Source organism: Lycium barbarum, chromosome 4, assembly GCF_019175385.1.
Source record: "Lycium barbarum isolate Lr01 chromosome 4, ASM1917538v2, whole genome shotgun sequence".
Lineage (NCBI taxonomy): Eukaryota > Viridiplantae > Streptophyta > Magnoliopsida > Solanales > Solanaceae > Lycium > Lycium barbarum.
The window spans coordinates 66,216,709-66,235,174 of NC_083340.1; the positions used below are offsets into that span (position 1 = coordinate 66,216,709).

The window sequence follows — 18,466 nt, forward strand, 5'->3', positions numbered from 1 at the left end:
ATGGAACACATTAAACAATGTTTTTTAATCATTTTAAGAAAATAGAACTAATTTACATGGTATATACATACAACGCACGTTTCTAAAAACTAGTAAAATTTAAAAGATAGGAGAAAACAATAACAGTAATTGTTATAAACAAAATAATTTGCCCCACTGGAAGTGGATAAAGGCAATTTCAACTTCAATATCACCATCCCTAAAACCACTGGTTCATTTGAAAGATGTACAACTTACACCTCTCAACCTCCCAAGGTACAGGTAAAGTCTGAAACACTCTACCCCCTCCAAACCCCACTTTGTGGGATTTCACTGGGTGTGTGCGCGTTGTTGTTGTACAAGTTACACCCTTCCACAAGATAGCTTCTCTAAAAAGATATCATTGTTTTTTCACGTATATCATTATCAGGACGTTGTAATAAACACACGACAGTAAGAAATTCGCAAGCATAGCTACAATACGTATCCAGGCAGACATTCATCCACTATGTTGTCATCATTTAGGATCTACCTCAGCCAGACAGAGCAAATCCTATCCTCACAGAGGAGGGGAGTCATATTTCTTTTCTTTTTTCTTTTCTAACTTCACAAATTTCGTTTGTAGCCCTAGTGCTAGGGTATGGGAGGAATGAGGTGGTGGGGGACTCTTCTCCATAGGATACAGATCAACCGACCCTTTACATATTGGGTTAACAAACTACTTGTACAAGGGGTCACACAATCTAAATAAGGAAACCGAGCCAGGCAGATGTACACCATTTTTCTCTGTCTGTTGTTAGGAGTGAGTACAGCATAGCACACCTCATTGCTTAATCTTCAATCTAGAAGATCGGATTTCTGAATCAGAATGGAGCAATGCCAAAGGCAAGGGTAAACTCCTCATCAGCAAAGTAAAGGCACCTTTTGATATGCTGAATATTACATTTGCTGTACTATCGATTTCATCCTCATACTGCTCATAAATGAGCAATGAAGTGAATGCCAGAGCTAGTGCTGCATTGGTTTTGAATCATGTCAAACAAACTACCGGATGTGGACTTTAATGCACCATTAAGTGTGAAAATGTAGCATAACACATACCTATACCAATTGCGAAAGTCAAGCAATCCGAAATAATCAACTTCAAAAGATACAGCGGTACTGCAGCCTGCAGAAAATAAGAAAATTTTTATAGGTGTAGCACAACCTAAACGGTAGATTCAAGGACCGACTACAAATGCTATATGCAATCTGACCCACTTCACAGCCATTTTAACTGTCAATTCTGATTAATCATCAAATAGATGAGGTCCATAATCCACATGTATCTCACAATCAGTTTCTTTTATCACCATATTATCTGCCAGTGCATCTACTTTCTAAGGTCAACTGTCTTACCCTTCTTGATACTTCATTTGCTAAAGCTATTGCCTACTATTCATTTCTTTGGCAAACATCCAAAAGCTCAAATTCATTTGCTTTACCCTTCCCGGTTCTAATTACTTATACGAAGTGCAATATAACTTCTAGGAATGATCAGAGACACCCATTTGTTTTGACATTATTTAATTTTTTGATGGAAGTGTTTGTTTGACCTTTGAAGATTGGATAACTCAAAAACTAGTCTTTGGAGTTGTTGAAAGACATGAAAAGCATAGTGTGGAGATCATCCTTGAAAAAAAAAAAAAGCTAAAATGCTAAGCAAGCAAACTCAATTTTTTGGAAAAACTTCAGACCTTGATCATCTCTAACTCAAGTTAAAATTAGTAAAAAAGAAAGGAAGGAAGAACATTAACTCATTCGGTACACACCTTCAGAAATATAGACCAATCTTCTCCTCGGGCAAGTAACCTTGCTAAATGACTCATTCTGTTCCACGAATATGCTAAGTTGTAAAAGCAATTTCTCATATCCACTTCAGAGATCTCAAAGAAAGACCATGATATTCTGGGAACTGCAATTCCATATCTGCAGCAAAGATGTCCTTATTGAGGAATACAAGCATGCCATGCATAAAATAAATATTGAAGCCTAAAACAGGGAACGGGAAAGCTGATAAGTTCATTATGAAATAATCTTGTGAATCATGAAAAGCTCCCAATTGGAAATAGATTATTTACATAATTATTAGGCGATTTTACAAATAGAGGAAAACAAAGATCAACACACAGTAAAAGTTCTGAAGAGAGAGAGGGGCTTATATTGGCAAATGATTTCCCCATGAACTTTCACAATATTTTCTTCTTTTTTTGTAAAGGAGATGTCCGCATTCGCATATTATTTCCGTGTAAGTGATTCCGTTGAACTGACATAACAGAGTTAGGAAGACTTGAAAGGAAAGAAGTTGGACCTACAGATATGAGAAATGCTAATGGATTTATAGTGTTCTAATTCACCCTTACAACAGGATGAAGTAGCATCAATCAGTTCTTTTCACCTTTTGTTTTACTTGATGTGGCTGGGTGTCCAGGGAAGCACAGACTTTAGTCGCATATATATCTAAAATATGGCTTATATTCTTTCTTACAACTTCCATGCATTAAGTTTCAAATTAAGGCTCGCATGACATGTCTTAAGCATATGATCTTTATCCAGTTGTCCCAGAACGCAAAACAGTAAACTCATCTCCTTGAGATAGATATGATTGGCTTGTCTGTCCAAACATTACTTATAGGACGGTTGTCTCTTTAAAACATTTCAACAAAGTATATTCACTGGCATACTTACATTGTTGGTGGCAGAATGCTGTATCCCCAGAGAGCAGCAGCAATCATCAGTAGAAGCTGGGCAAGAGATGAAAGAAAACTCCTCCCAGACAGGAAGAACCAGTAATGGATGAAAACCAGCAAAAGGAACCAAGTAAACGTTCTCTGTTCATCTCTCCACAATAAAATTTCTGCAACTGCAGTAACATGATATATTTGTTATTTAGAGGTAATAACCAAGTGATACAATGAAGAATTGTGATTTCATGTAATCGATTTGGCAGATATAGAATAAAAGCTAGAAGTAGAATCAGACTGGCATAAAATTTACCTGCAACCCCCAATCCCACAAAAAAAGAAGCTGCAACTATTATATAGAACAATATAATACTCAATATATTAGAATCTAAGGTATACAAAACCAGCTACTAAATCTGATGCTGCTCTACAGTTGGGTTGCCAAGGAAGTTTCTGAATGTGCCTAAACCATACCCAGAAACCAATTCTACACATGCAACTTCATTCAGTCTCAGAAGAACACCAGAATTGGATCAAAACACCAAATTCAAGCACGTCTCTTGTGTCAAACACAACACTTTTCTCCTGAGAAAAGTGCTGGAAAATGGGCCTTACAAAAAAGTGACAAGTCAGTTCTCTCTACCAGTTCATGACAAAAGTATAGGTTTTAGGTGAAGACAAATGCCTAGAGGGTTCGATTTGGTATTTTCTCTTAACCAAATAAACTAGAAAACCGCAGTTCTGCAAGGCTAGAAATGTCACAAAGTAACATACCAACCTTTTCCACCTCCTAGCAGTTTATGCACTTTCGATTCCTCATCAGTGTCACTATAGCTTGAGAAAGATGATTCTCTAGCTAAACGAGAGGACTTAGCGGTTACAGCAACTCCTTCCTGTATCAGAGTTTCACGTCTGTAATAAGCAGTTGAGTCATGTCCAAAAACAATAGTATAAGCTCTATAGCAAATTTCCAAAGCATCCCAAATCTTAACCAGATTTTTAGCACAGATCAACAAATTTAGGCTACTTACAACAATAAAATCAGCATACTTATCAACAAACTAGGGTAACTTAAAGAAAAGTATAGCTTTTTAGAAAAGCAAAGAAGAGATCCAACATGGATCAAGTGAAACGATTAAAGTACCAGTATTTTATCAGAGAGATTCACAATGTATATAGCATGTCTTTGATCAGAACTTCAAGGACAGCCTGCTTTATTGTGACAGGAAACTTTTTTGCGTATCAATAGGGAACTAGGATCCTTATATTCTAGAAAGAGATATTACATCTTTACTTTTAAGCTTACAAGAAACGCCAGCAAGTGAGCTAAACTATCTTGCTCAGACTCTTCAAAGATGCCGGTGGGTGCATGTCGGATACTCCAAAAATAGTGTATTTTTGGAGAAACCACCACGGGTGCCACGCAACATAGGAGCTAAAAGTTCAAAAGATTCATATACACTTTGGGTATTTACTGCCTTTACCATTCCAATGATATAAAACATTGGCCAATAAAATAATACTCAGTTTGTCACAAAGAGAATGCATAATTCGGAGGACAAAAGGTCAACTAATCTAATTTTCAGTGCAAATACAAATATTGATTTCTTATTTTATTTTACTTTTGAAAGTAACGTTTACATACTTGGAGAAGTACTGCAAATTTACAAATTCTCATAGTTACGAATAAAATTATTTCTTTGAAAATATTGTAATGAAAGAAAACAATTTTGAGTGCCAACTGAACAATTTGAGACACAGAGAATAGTTGTTTAGGCACTGTTTACAGTTAATGATTAAAAAAAAAAATTGAGGATCAAACATACTTCAAGGGAAACAACTGGAGAATATCCAATATATTTCTGAGCTGCAGAGCAATTAAATGTCCTATGGCACAATGCTAATTCAATAATATCAAAAACTGGCACATTCTCAGTACTCCAATTGCTCATCCTTGAGATTGTCCATTTTATGATCAAAGTAATATATTGGATAACCCTAGCAGGAATCTTGATAATGGACCTGCAATCAGAAAGCATTAACTGTCTTTCAGGAAGCCACATTGCAAAATCCATAATGGAAGGAAAGGAGCAAAGCTATAAAATTAACGGGAAAAAAAAATGTAAGCCAAGAGTTAAGACAATAGACTCTGGCTAGCAAAGAAAGTCACCAAATAGACAGCTTAAGAGTAGCATTTATCTAAGTATCAACAGTATATGCAATAACTAGTGATGAAGACGGCGACACATGTAAACAGGGATGGTTCAAGAAAAAGGGAAAGAATGATGTGTAACATGAAGAAATGGACGAAAAAGAGAATTACTTGGAACGTTATTGACTAAATTAGCGCAAAAAAGCTATGTGATTTCTTTCCATTTCCCTAAACATCCAACCTTGGTGGGCAGACCTTTATTGGATTTGGTGGGAAGTGCAGGTACCCGATGTAATAGTCAAGGTGCGCTCAAATTGACCTGTACACCACCGGTATCACAAAGAGACAGACAGATAGATAGATAGATAGATAGAGAGAGAGAGAGAGAGAGAGAGAGAGAGAGAGAGAGAGAGAGAGGATATTGACTAAATTACACCTCTTCATCGAAGACAAATGAGGAGATAAAATAAAATAAGATAACCGTCAGAGAGTTCTCTTGCCAAATAAATTGTATAAGAAGACTCTTTGTCATGCCATATTTACTCACATAACACCATTTCAAATTCTGAATTATGGACCGGAGATGAAGATAACGACCTAACTAGAGTTTGATAGCCTCCATAAACCATAAAATCAGAAAGATAACAAGAAAGAAAATTTGTTAGCACTTGATAAACTTTTTAAGCTAGGATGTCAGCCATGATGGGAGGTAAGAGTTTTGCAACATGCTGCAACCACACAGTACAGTCGATACTCAGGACTGCTGTTCACCTAATCTATACATTAAAAAAAAAAAAAAAAAAGGCAGCCCGGTGCACTAAGTTCCCGCTATGCGGGGGGTCCGGGGAAGGGCCGGGCCACAAGGGTCTATTGTACGCAACCTTACCTTGCAATTCTGCAAGAGGTTGTTTCCACGGCTCGAACCCGTGACCTCTTGGTCACATGGCAACAACTTTACCAGTTACGCCAAGGCTCCCCTTCAATATGTTCACCTAATCTACACATATTTGAGAAAAATCATTAAACAAACTCATGTGGATGGGAGCGTCATCAATAAAGATAACACGTAGAAGAATAATATGCCAGCTACCTTACCTTTGATATCCCAATCTCTCAAACACAACAGATACAAAGTCCTTGAACTTCATTGGCTTGAGATTCGTGATGAAAAAGGCCTATAATGCATGGCATCACACAGTAAATATATTAACCGCTGGAAACATCGAATAAAGATAGCTACAAATCTGTACCTTGCCACATATGTGACTCCCCCTGGAGCTTAGAGCTTTTTCAGCACATATATGTGCATGGGCAACATTCTCCACATAGGTGAAGTCAGACATATTGTCACCAAGCCCTATAATAAACTGAAATGAGAATGTCTATTACTTATTCAAAAAGTATGTATACAAAGACTAAACACAGTTAAAAAATGTTAGATCGGAAAATTACACCTACATAATGACTAGAATTGTGACGCGAGAGAAGTCTATGATCTTTTTCCACTTTTATTCGACAAACACGCCAAAGTGGTTCCTGACACAGAACATGCTGCAAATTCTACACCAATTCCTATTTTACCTACTTCCACAGGGCAACTGAAAGTTACAGGTAACAAAGAGCGGAGATAGACAAGTTCCTTAGAGATTTGAAGCATGCAATGAGTTTAGTGAGAATTTTGGTGAATACTGATGCTACAACAGAGAGCTTAGGTCTAGTCCATCACATTTACACAGGCTTAGCAAAAAGAAGAAACACAATTGATGATATTTAACCAACAGAAGAGCAACTAAACAGAAGGCTTCCAACCTTGGCCCAGCCAGATTTTGCAACATTGACCATCAGAGAAGATAGATAATTGTCTCCAGGTCCGAAAACATAGCTAGGACGAAGTGCACAGGTAAGAAGGCCATCAGCATCATTTGCAACTAAAACGAGAGCCTCTGCTTGAGCATTAAGATCAGTTACGATGTTCACAAACTGCATTGAGCAAGCATCAGAATGAAAAGAGGAAACTGAGGAAAACTAGAAAGTGATAGCCTAATGAAAAATCTGGAAGAGGGTTAGTTTTTTTTTTAAAAAAAGGAATGGAGCCTAGTAAGTTTCCAAATTCAATTAAACAAGCTCCAGATAAGAGACTTACTTTACTGGAATATGGTAAGGACTCATCCCCACCATGTATGCCCTGCCAGCTGTTCAAAACTACATCAGCAGAACTGTTGTATAATAGCCTTTTGACTTTACACTCTTGACAGGCAGCAATGATATTCTTGGCACCTGAATGACATACCACTCATTCTCAATTAGGACGCCAAAGATTTAAGTAGCAAGAATGTGTACTTCACTCAAATGACCTCTGGGTGAAAAATTACCTTGAACAACAATTGTGTAGCAACTATAGAAATCATGAGCATATGAATCCCTAGAATCCATATAAAATACAGCTGATGCGCCATCAATAGCTGCATAGAAAAATATGATGCAGTAAAATTCAGCCCAACTTTACTTTAGTGGAATAACACGGGTTTCAGGAAGGAACAGAAAAAAGGAAGAAACTCTAGAACCTGTTTAAACTAGAAAAAGCCAAGTCAGATAAATAAACCAAGGCATGTGTCAGATAAATAAACCAAGGCATGTCAAACAATCATTCAAACGTCAAATCACAGTGCATTTCTTTAGGGCGAAAGCACTTAAAGGGGAAAGAATAGCAGGAGCCAACTAGAAGGGGCTAGTAGTACTTTTCACTTGCTTGTTGAGAAGAAAAAGTTAAGAATATCAATCCCTCAGCATTTCTTTCAACCCTCTCAGAGTACGCAGAAGGAAAGAATAAACATCTTTTAATTCCCTTGCAGTTGAATCAAAGCAACTTGAAGGAGAATAAACACTTCCTACAGGAAGAAAGTCAATAGAGAAATAGGTCAATGAATGCCCATCGTTAATTCCCCATTCAGTAAACCTCCCAAAACCAAAGATAGAATTAGTCTGATGTCCTTGTAAAGAACTAAGAGAAAACCAATCCTCCTTCAGGGAGTACTGTTGAACATTGTGGCATATCTAACATTGTACTTCCAATCATTCACCATACGAGTTGGGGAATACTATACTACTACTAATAAACCATGAACACCTTTTAAACCTTCACTAATAGTGTTCATATGTTTGTATGACTAGAATGACGATTGAGGACTATGAGCCCACTAACTAAGGACACAATCACTCATGAAAGGGAAAAATTTCATGGTTTTGTTTTTAACTAAGAGAGCATACAACAGAATGATGTAAAGCACTTGGGGTGCAAGAAAAGAGGAAGGAATTTCATAGGAAGTACATGCTCAAAAGTACCCTTGGACATCTCAAGGAAATAAGCATACACACTAGCTTACACACTAAGAGAAACATTTTAGCATGTATTCCCTTATTGCTTTAGACTCAAATACAAACTGGTTGGATGGAAGATAATTTCTTTGCCTTAATTTTTTATTTCAATTTGAAGAATAGCTAGTTTCTGTGTGCTCATCTTCTATCATAAAACCTCTTCCGTCATTTGGTCTCACAAGATACATGCATCTTGATAATGTGGTGAGTGGTTGAGTAGGCTTTTCTTTTTCTTTTTCTTTTTCTTTTTCTTTTTTTTTTTTTTTAAAAAAAAGAATGGGAGAGTGGTCGAGTAGGGTTGTTGTCATTGCACACATTTTGGATTGAGATTTGCTATCAGGAATCGAATTTGACATAAACTTCTTTCAAGATAATGTTAGCCGGTACATGCATGTGAATCAGTTGTTTATTTGTCACAAATAATTTGATGTTTCTCTCATTACTTCCCATTCCATCTTTTTTTTTTCTTTTTTGATGACATGGGAACCCGTAGCTGCTACCCTTGGAGTGCGCACAGGGTAAACCCAGCTCCTTTGCGAAAGCTCGCAAACCACACAAGAGAGGTAACCGGCACTAGGCAAGCCACGTGCGACGAACTCGAACCCGAACCCGAAGGCAAATCTTGCTGTCATAGGCATGGGGTTTCGGACCTGAGACCTCTATTATGAAAGCCCCATGCTCAACCAACTGAGCCACCCTTGGGGGTCCGTTTCATCTTTTGTTTTGTTTAATTGAGTATTCAGTTTAAAGCAATAGCACTATGATTCTTATAGATGAGGACAATAGTATTTTTTCTCTTTGGACCATTTCTCAATTTGTGCGTCTCATCCTTGCGCAGGGGCCATGCTAATCTTCAACAATAGTGTTTTTGAGTTTTAACCCTATCTTTCTGCAAGTAGCCAAACTCAAGAAGTTGTGATATGAGGGAGTTGAACTACAATATTTTGAAGCCACCACATCCTTCAAACAGAGTTCAAATTCTGTTCAACAAAAGAAGCTACTACACCAAAATCTAAGTCCCAACGATAACTTAATCTTAACTACATGGGGACCAATACTTAACAAGTACTAGAATTTAAGTCCAAAACCAAATTCATAATCTTCCAACTTAAAAGGCAGTCAATTCCTTTTATTTTTGTTTTATTTTTATTCTTTTAGCTGGTCAAAAAATAATTCATTGAATTCACACCACTCAGGGGTGTGACCTAATGGTCAATGAATTAGGTTGAGAACAATGAGGTGTCAAGTTCAAAACTTCGCGAAGGCAAAAACAAGGTGATTCCTTCTTGTCCAAGCCTTTGTGGGAGGTAGCAAGTAGCCGGTCAAATTACTCAAGGTACGCACAAGCTGATCCAGACACCACGATTATCAAAAAACAATTCATTGAATTCACAGGGAGTTGAACTACAATATTTTAAAGCCACCACATCCTTCAAACAGAGTTCAAATTCTGTTCAACAAAAGAAGCTACTACACCAAAATCTAAGTCCCAACGACAACTTAATCTTAACTACACGGGGACCAATACTCAACAAGTACTAGAATTTAAGTCCAAAACCAAATTCATAATCTTCCAACTTAAAAGGCAGTCAATTCCTTTTATTTATTTTTTTCTTTTTTTTCTTTTAGCTGGTCAAGAAATAACTCATTGAATTCACACCACCCAAGGGTGTGACCTAATGGCAGTGTTGTCAAAGGCGTGCTTAAGCCCTGAAGCGAGGCTCAAAACAGGTTGAGCGCTTCGCCTCGCTTTATGTGCGCTTCAGTATCATCATCAAGGCTCTAAGACATACTTTTCCTTGCCAATGAGCCTCTCTTGAAGAGGTGACACTAGATAATTTATATTTCACTTAGCGTAATGTTTTTACATTTTCTTTGTCCATGTATTTGTCATTCATGCTTGTTATTATTAGTCTTGGTTTAAACACACACACACACACATATATATATGTCTTTTTGCACCATTGCGCCTTTTTTCATTAAAGCCTGCGCTTTATTTGCGCTTAAAGCCCCAGCTGACCTTAGAGTTTTTTTGTGCTTTTCGCTTTTGATAACACTGCCTAATGGTCAATGAATTAGGTTGAGAACAATGAGGTGTCAAGTTCACAACTTAGCGGAGGCAAACACAAGGTGATTCCTTCCCGTCCAAGCCTTTGTGGAGGTAGCAGGTAGCTGGTCAAATTACTCAAGGTACGCACAAGCTGGTCCAGACACCACGGTTATCAAAAAACAATTCATTGAATTCACACCAAGATGGTTTCAAAACTATATACATGATCAATTGGAAATTTCCCTTTACACCAACAAATATATTAAAGAGAAATGACTTCTTAACACTCAGTGTTGTTAAAGGCGAGCGCCATCTCGCCTTTGGCGAGAGGCGTGGCGAGGCAAGGCTGCAGTGCCTTTTATGGCTGTGGCGAGCAGCCCTTCAAAAGGCGCACCAAAGGCGAGAAAGGCGCTAATGGCGTCAAGGCGAGATGCCTTTTTAAAAAAAAAAAACAATTAAAAGAAGTGGAGGACTTAATGAAAATAGCAGCTAGGGTTTTTTTTTGCCTCCTCCTCTCTTGTCCTTCAAGGTTTCAGGTACGTCTCTTTCTCCTTCTTCTTTCTTCCTCCTGTATTTTCGACTTCTCGACTTCTGCTTCTTCTTCTGTTCTTCTTCTTTCTTCTTCTTTTTTTCCGGCGACAACTGCCCTATTTCCGGCCACCTCTGCTTTTTTTTTTCCTTCTTCTATTCTCTTCTTCTTTTTCTGTTTTTTCTCCTCTGTTTTTTTACCCTCTGTTTTTTTCTCCTCTGTTTTTTGCTCTGTTTTTTCCTCTGTTTTTTTTTTCTCTGTTTGGACCAGTGAGGCAGTGGTTGTTTTGCTCCTATTTTTTCTGTTCAATAATTGTTTAAATTTTGTTATACAGTTATAAACAGTAAGTAGGTTCAAATTCAATGGAATCGTCGAACGCTAGCAAAAAAGACATAGGTTTGAATTGAAATATTTGCTAATATGTTATTGCTAGTGAGATTTTGATTATTTACATATGCAATTAAATATTTTAATTTTTTGGTATTTATTGGCGCCGCACTTCAAAAAGGCGAGCGCCTCACCGCGCGCAGCGCCTTAAGGCGAGGCAGGCCCTTGTCGCCTTTTGTCGCCGCGCGCCGTCCAAAACACTGTTAACACTATTAATATATGGCTCATCATATTTCTAGAACAATCTCCAATTCCTCCCATTCTAAATAGATCAGGAAATACATAGTGTCATTGCCTTCCAAATTGATTTGTTCTGCTTTCCAGTCCTCTGACCTCTTTGGTATTGATTATTTGTGCCACCATCATCATCGACATTGCCTCCAACAAAGAAAGTGCAAGGTTCCAAATTGTCGTCAACTTGCAATGCAACAACGATGTATCCTCCCCCACTCTACATAAATCTATAAGAAGTGGACCTAACCCATGAGGATGCGTTAATAGATCTAAGAAATTATTCCACCGAACGTACTCCCCTACGGATGCAGAAATAGCAGCATGGACTAAATGTCCTTTCCAAGCTAAGGAACTTATACCAAAGAGTCCTGAAAAATGATGATTCAGACGAGATTCGGCATTTTTGAACCAGGACACGCTAACACCAATTCACGGGACACTTGAAAAAGATGCAAAAACTTTATTGCGAGGATTAATCAACAACCTACCGCAACCCTCTTCCTTTATCCGACCTTAGAACCAGCAATCTTTTAAGCAACTATATCGACTAGATATTACTCCCTCTTTCCCAATTTATGTGATACTTTTCGCTTTTCAAGAGTTAGAAAAGAAAAATTTTACCGCGATTTATTCATATGCCCTTTAAATATTTTAAATTGTTAATTATTGTGACTTATAGTACTTTTTATTAGTTTCTAAATATGTAAAAAAAAAAAATTGATGACAACTAAATATGTAAATTATTTTATTAAAAAAACTTAAAGATTATAAAGAAGTTTAACTCTCGAAATCCAAACTGTATCACCTAAATTGCGACAAAGGGAGTAGGACACTAACAAACACGTTGTACTCATCAAGATACGCATTGCAATTATATTGTCCGGCTAACAAACATTACACTCAACAAGGTGTAATTATGATATACACATTAAAGTGATAATCTCCACATATTACGCCTTCAAGATGAGTAAATTCAAACCTTATGCCATTGTCTAGATATTGCTTTTATAGAATAACGTAACCCGATGTTCATTACCTTGTACAACTTATGCATTCCGTAGATATTGCTTGGCTTCAAACATGTTGGAAAAAATAATTCAAAGTTATAGGAAACAAAAAAAGATTAGGATTTGGTATTTTAATTCATGTCTAGTTAGGCTTTATAGTCAACAAATAAATAAGGGTGCTACTAGCTATTTTCATAACAATTAACAAAACATTTTCGTTGAGAATAAGTAAATTAGGGAGTAGGAGTGGTACCTTGAATAATATTGGATTTATGAGTGAGATCGACGTGGATATAAGAAGCTTGACCAGAAGAGAGGGCATGGGAAATGAGAGACTCAGAAGGTTGAAGCTGAAGAGTTGGGAATGAATCGGCGATTCGAACGATCCAATTGCCGAGTCGAAGAAGCCTATCAACAAGGGCTTTGCCGATGAATCCTTGTCCACCAAACACCACGCATGTCTCAACAATCGACATTCTCTTCTTCTCTCCTCCTTTCCCAAAGGGATCTTTCGAGAGAAGGGAAAGAAAGGGGTTTATTGATACAAGATTGGTAACAGAGCGCTTTTTCTTTTTTTAGAAAGAAAGAGAAAAATATGACGACTTTATTTGAGGTGGGGCCTTATTCAGGACTAGTTGAATTGAAGTACAAATGACGGGATCAATTGGTTAGAAAACAAGTTATTTATAATTAGGGCCTGTTTGGATTGGCTTAGAACTAGTCAAACCAGCTTATAAGCTGTTTTTTGATTTTTTGCGTGTTTGACAAGTCAGCTTATAAGCTAAAAAAATGCTTAGAATAAGTCCAAAAAAAATAAGTTGAGGTGGCCAACTTATTTTTTTGGCTTATAAGCTATTTTTTTGTCAAACCAGCTTATAAATTATTATTTTTAAGCTAAGCCAAATGGGTACTAGGAATATATAGCATTAGTTAAGGCCAAATACATATGCAACCCCCTAAACTTGTCACAATTTTCCATTTAGACACTTGAACTCAATCTAGTATCTATTGAACACCTAAACTCTTGAAAAAATGTTCTAATTAGACACATTTTACTGACATGGCAAAATATGTGCTTTTCACTCTCTTTACGCGCGTGCAATATTTGGGAAATGGTTTTTTTTCTCCTTCTCTTTTCCGCTTGTTTTACTTGAATATCGACAAGAAATTCTTCACCAGAACACCACCGTCAAGAAAACTTGTAAAAAAACCTTCAAATTTGATTTCTCCAATTCCAACACCACCATAACCAGCTGCAATTTTCCCAAATTCTTTTTAGGAACAACCTGAAATTGGTTTCCTCAAACCCATGATTCCCTTTCATGATTTCTCTCCACTGGGTTTGTTATCCGATTTGAATCACTTACCAGAAGTGAAAATATTCATTTTTTTTTAACTCTCCAGTTTAATTCTTACTTGTCACCACCAAACCAACTAAAAGTAAGCATTGAAACTTCATGATTTCTCATCGTACTTCACGAAAATCATCTCTTAATGCTTGTTTTCTTTCGTTCTCTTTAAAAGTTCCTTTCTAGAAGGTAATTTCTGGTGAGAAACTTCATCTGGTTTTTACTAAGCCAAGATCTTAACATTTTCTTTTCATCTTGGTGCATTACCGAGAGTGAACAAAGCTTTTTATTTGTTTCCCTCAAATTATTTTCTTCCTTTTCTCCCTTATTATGTGGGGTCAAAATCTATGTGTAGTTATCTCATTGACATTTTTTGCCACATCAGCCATGAGTGAAATACATGCATTTTGTGTTTAGGCAAGCTCAACAAAATGTATCTAGCTTGTATTCAAGTGTCTAAATGAAAAATTGTGACAAGTTTAGGGGGCTACATATGTATTTGGCCATTAGTTAATGTAAGAATTAATTTTATAAAATATTAGCTACATAGGATTTACACTATAACAACTATTTATAGTTAAATGTTTGTTGTGGATATAGTGTTTTAACAGAAGCGGACGCACGGCGAGGATATGGGGCGAAGCGTAAGTCTTGAGGCGTAAGCCCTATAAATTACAAAGCTGGCAGCCCCTACCCCACCCCTCCATCAACTCGTGTCAGCGACCCCAGGTGAGTCGCACTCTTCTCCCTAACCCTAGTCTGCTTCTTCTCTTCCACCCCTATTCTTTTTGTCTCTGTCATTTACTCTCTTTTCTTCACCTCTTTTTCCTTCTCCCAAGCACAAATTCTAAACCCCACCAGACTGTCACTACTCTTTTAAGAACAGAGATAGACATCTAAATTCCGACCCCACCCGTTTTTCCTTTTCCCCAGATTTTCTTCATTTCTCTTCTTTTTTCTTTTTTTTCAAATATGGTTGACCTTGAATACAGGGGAGTACTAGGCAGTGGATGCACACCGGCAAACAGTAACTTCCGGCAGTGGCACTAGTAATACTGCAAGAGTGACGAGAAGGCGATACAACAGATGCACCTTGATATCTCCAGCTTTAATCCAGGTGACATTATCTCGGAGTTGGTACCTCCGGTTGCATGTTTGCTCGGTTCTGACTTTCTTTCTTGTAGTTTTAATTGCTTTGTTTTTGTACTGACTAGTTTATAGTCATTTATTTTAGATACCTTATTTTAGACGCCCTTTCTTGTTGTAGTGGTAGTGGTAGTGGTAGCTTAGTAACTCCTAGAATATAGTGGCTTTGCTGCGTGATGATAGCGTAAGGTCATGTCCTCGGGTGGGGCATAGGGTGGGGGTTAGAGGTAGGAAGGGAGCCTTTAGGCTTAAGGTTGGGTCTTGGAACATAGGGACATTGACGGGGAAGTCTATAGAGTTGGTGAAAATTCTCCAAAAGAGGAAGATTAGTATAGCCTCTGCCCAAGAAACTAGGTGGGTGAGTTCTAAGGCTCGAGATGTAGACGGGTATAAATTATAGTTTTCAGGAGGCCTAACGGGTAAGAATGGAGTAGGCTTTTGGTCGATACTGAGCTTAGGGACCTTGTGGTAGAGGTTAGGAGGGTGAATGATAGGATGATGGCTATTAAGATAGTTGTTGGTGGGTATACGCTGAACATGATTAGTACTTACACGCCTCAGAAGGGCTTGGATGAGGAGATCAAATGGTAGTTCTGGATGACTTGGATGAGCTTGTTCGAGGTATTTCGTGATTTTAATGGTCACATCGGGGCAATGTTTAGGGGTTATGATGATGTGCATAGTGGTTTCGATTTTGGAGAAAGAAACAAAAATGGAACTTCGTTATTAGACTTCGCTAAAGCTTTTGAGTTGGTGATAGCTAATACGAGTTTTCAAAAGAGGGAAGCACTTGGTCACTGTTATATCCCGCACTTTGTGCCTTCGGACAATTCAAGACAATTGCAAGAAGTTAAGGACAAGGCTATATTTTGGTCTTGTTTAAGACACAAGTTGTTCATGAAAATTTTGAAGTGAAAATATTAAGAAAGGCTAGGGGTAAAAAGGGAAATTCGCAATATGACTCATGGAAATATAGAGGAAGGCTAAGGGCAAATTTGGAATTTGGAAAAAAAAAATCATGAATTACAAAACAAACAAAAAAAGTGGGCTTGGAGTTAAAAGGGCCATTTGGCCGTCCATAGTAAATGGGCCAAAGCCCATATGAGAACAAAATAAATAAGTCCAAATAAGTCATCTTATTCATCTCATTCCTAGAAATTTCAAGAAACTTAAAGAACAAAAGAGAAGGAGAAAAAACAAAGGCCATTCGGCCATACCAAATCCAACAAGAACCTTGGAATTTTTTTTTATCAAAAATTACTTTCTTCTAGCTAAACAATCCATTGAAGGGTCCTTAGCAAAGTGAAGTGGTCATTGGAGCAAGAAAAACACATATTCTTGCAAGTTACAAATTCTAGCCAAGTGAGAAGTTAAGGGAAAAAGGTAAAGTTTAATCCTTTTCTTATATGTTATGGATGATTATGTATGTTGTAGTAGGTAAAAGTGGACGAAATTCATGAAAATATGGAAGCATGTTGTGGCCGTGCATATGTGTGTATGTGTAGGAATAATGATTTAATTATTTTATCTAGTGTTTGGTTGTTGTTGTTGTGGATGCTATGTTGATAATGAAAGCTTGATGATTCTAGTGAAGTTGTGATGGTTGGAGAGTTTGTTTTAGGAGTTAATGTGATTTGAATATAGTTTTCTTGTATTTATGGAAGATGATGTTGTTAGTATGTGGATTGTTGGTGTAGTTATGAATTTGAAAGAAGGAAATATGTTGTTATTGTTCTTGTTGAATTTGGAAGGTTTTGGGTAGTATGTTGGTTTGGCCGTTTGGAATGTAGAGCGGATTGTTGAAGTGTTCTTTAATATTAATCGAATGGTTTCGGATTAATACTTGAATATGTGAGCAATTGTGAATTGAACATAAATGGAACGTCGTCTAAGTTTGTAGAAAGAAGTTGTTAATGTTGGAATGCGTTTTGAATTGATTGTTGACATTGTTAGAATGATTGTTGTTGATAATTTGGCCGAGTTGAATTCTCGGATTGTTGTTGATAAAATTGGCCGAGTTGATTCTCAGAGATGGTGTATTTACAGGGGAAATGCTGCCGAAATTTCGGCAGATCATAAGTGAATTTATTTAAGAACTAAGGCAAGTGTATGACGACGAATCTAATAATTGTGTGAACTCTTTTGAATGTAGACTAGCAAGCTTGGATAAATAAGCGTAGCTAATAGGGCGTGAAGCAGGTATGTTAAGGCTCGTCCCTTTCTTTCAAGACATGATTCCGATGCTATGATTTCATAATTGCTTCCATATTTTCCTTGTTTTCAAAAGTTAGATGTTTATGATTCTAAGGCATGATTCGCTTCCCGATAACTCGTAAATGTTTTTCCAAAGTGTCTGTGTTCTACTAAAACAGAGGTTTATGATTTTGTAAGCTCTTATGACAATAACGATGGATATGTTTCACAATGACGATGATGATATCAAGGATGAGCATATTTCTATGATGACTATGATAAGAATGATTTTCCAAAAATAGCTTCTGAAACGTTCGTAGAAGGTTCTGTACTTCAAACGCTCATAACTTTCTTATACTAACTCGGATTGACTCGAAACGTGGTTATGATCTTATTCTAAGCTCTCCTAATGCTGCTATTCGTTGCTAGTCTCACCTTATAATAATTGTTCCTTCAAGGTGAGACAAAGTCATGATGATTATTCCATAATGTAATCGGAGGTTACCGACCTTACGTCACTCCGATGGAGTTATAACGTTTGATTGGGATCTTATGCATGCTTATGTTGTGATGATTACACCGCGCCTATACGGCCGGGCAGCACCGCTAAGGCGGGCGGCTTATGGATGATTACACCGCGCCTATACGGCCGGGCAGCACCGCTAAGGCGGGCGGCTTATGGATAATAACACCGTGCCTATATGGCACGGGCAGCACCACTAGTGGGCGGCGTGAGATGATTACCCCGGACGCGGGAGGCCCGGACGCGGGCTAATGATGTTATTTGACTCAGACAGTTTATGTATGTATGAAAGTAAAAGTGAGCATGCATGATTCCGCCTTACGAGGCAAGCAGTTACAGTCATACCTTTTCTTTTATCTTCCATATTTTCTTATTATGTTGTTGTTCATGTTCTGTCCATATTATCATACTATTATTCATGCCTTACATACTCGGTACATTACTCGTACTGACGTCCCTTCTTGTGGACGCTGCGTTTCATGCCACGCAGGTAAGCAGGTAGACGGGTTCGATTCCTAGGAGCTCCACCAGCGGTACATCGAGAGCGCTCCAGTTGTTCCGGAGCTTCAGTTTATTGGTACTACTTTTGTGTATATATTTGGGCACGGCAGAACCCGGCCCTTCTTGTAAATATATGTATCTTGTTTAGAGGCTCGTAGACAGATATGTACAGTCAGATGTTTCACAACCTTGTTGTCCTTGTCGTTGTCTAATATGTTAGTAAAGTTTATTGACACTTGTTTACGAGTATACTATTAATGATAGTGTTAAGTAAAGAAATGACGATATTGTCCATACGACCCACACAGTAGTAAGGAT

General features: G+C 37.6%; 1 protein-coding gene and 1 long non-coding RNA gene across 2 annotated transcripts; one reads left to right on the forward strand and one right to left on the reverse strand.

Annotated features, from left to right (window-relative positions):
* Positions 1–364: 364 nt before the first annotated feature.
* LOC132636065 (3beta-hydroxysteroid-dehydrogenase/decarboxylase) lies at positions 365–13,062 on the reverse strand. Its single transcript, XM_060352740.1, has 12 exons — positions 12,690–13,062; positions 7,227–7,316; positions 6,998–7,131; positions 6,664–6,834; positions 6,105–6,221; positions 5,950–6,029; positions 4,529–4,724; positions 3,481–3,595; positions 2,707–2,881; positions 1,791–1,947; positions 1,081–1,147; positions 365–993 (listed from the first exon to the last, which is right to left on the reverse strand). The coding sequence occupies exons 1-12, from the start codon at positions 12,910–12,912 to the stop codon at positions 803–805; spliced, it is 1,716 nt and encodes a 571-aa protein (XP_060208723.1). The 5' UTR covers positions 12,913–13,062; the 3' UTR covers positions 365–802.
* Positions 13,063–13,237: 175 nt separating this feature from the next.
* LOC132636066 (uncharacterized) lies at positions 13,238–15,096 on the forward strand. The gene is made up of 3 exons (XR_009580964.1): positions 13,238–13,876; positions 14,386–14,514; positions 14,778–15,096. It is a non-coding gene; the product is annotated as an uncharacterized LOC132636066 (long non-coding RNA).
* Positions 15,097–18,466: the final 3,370 nt, after the last annotated feature.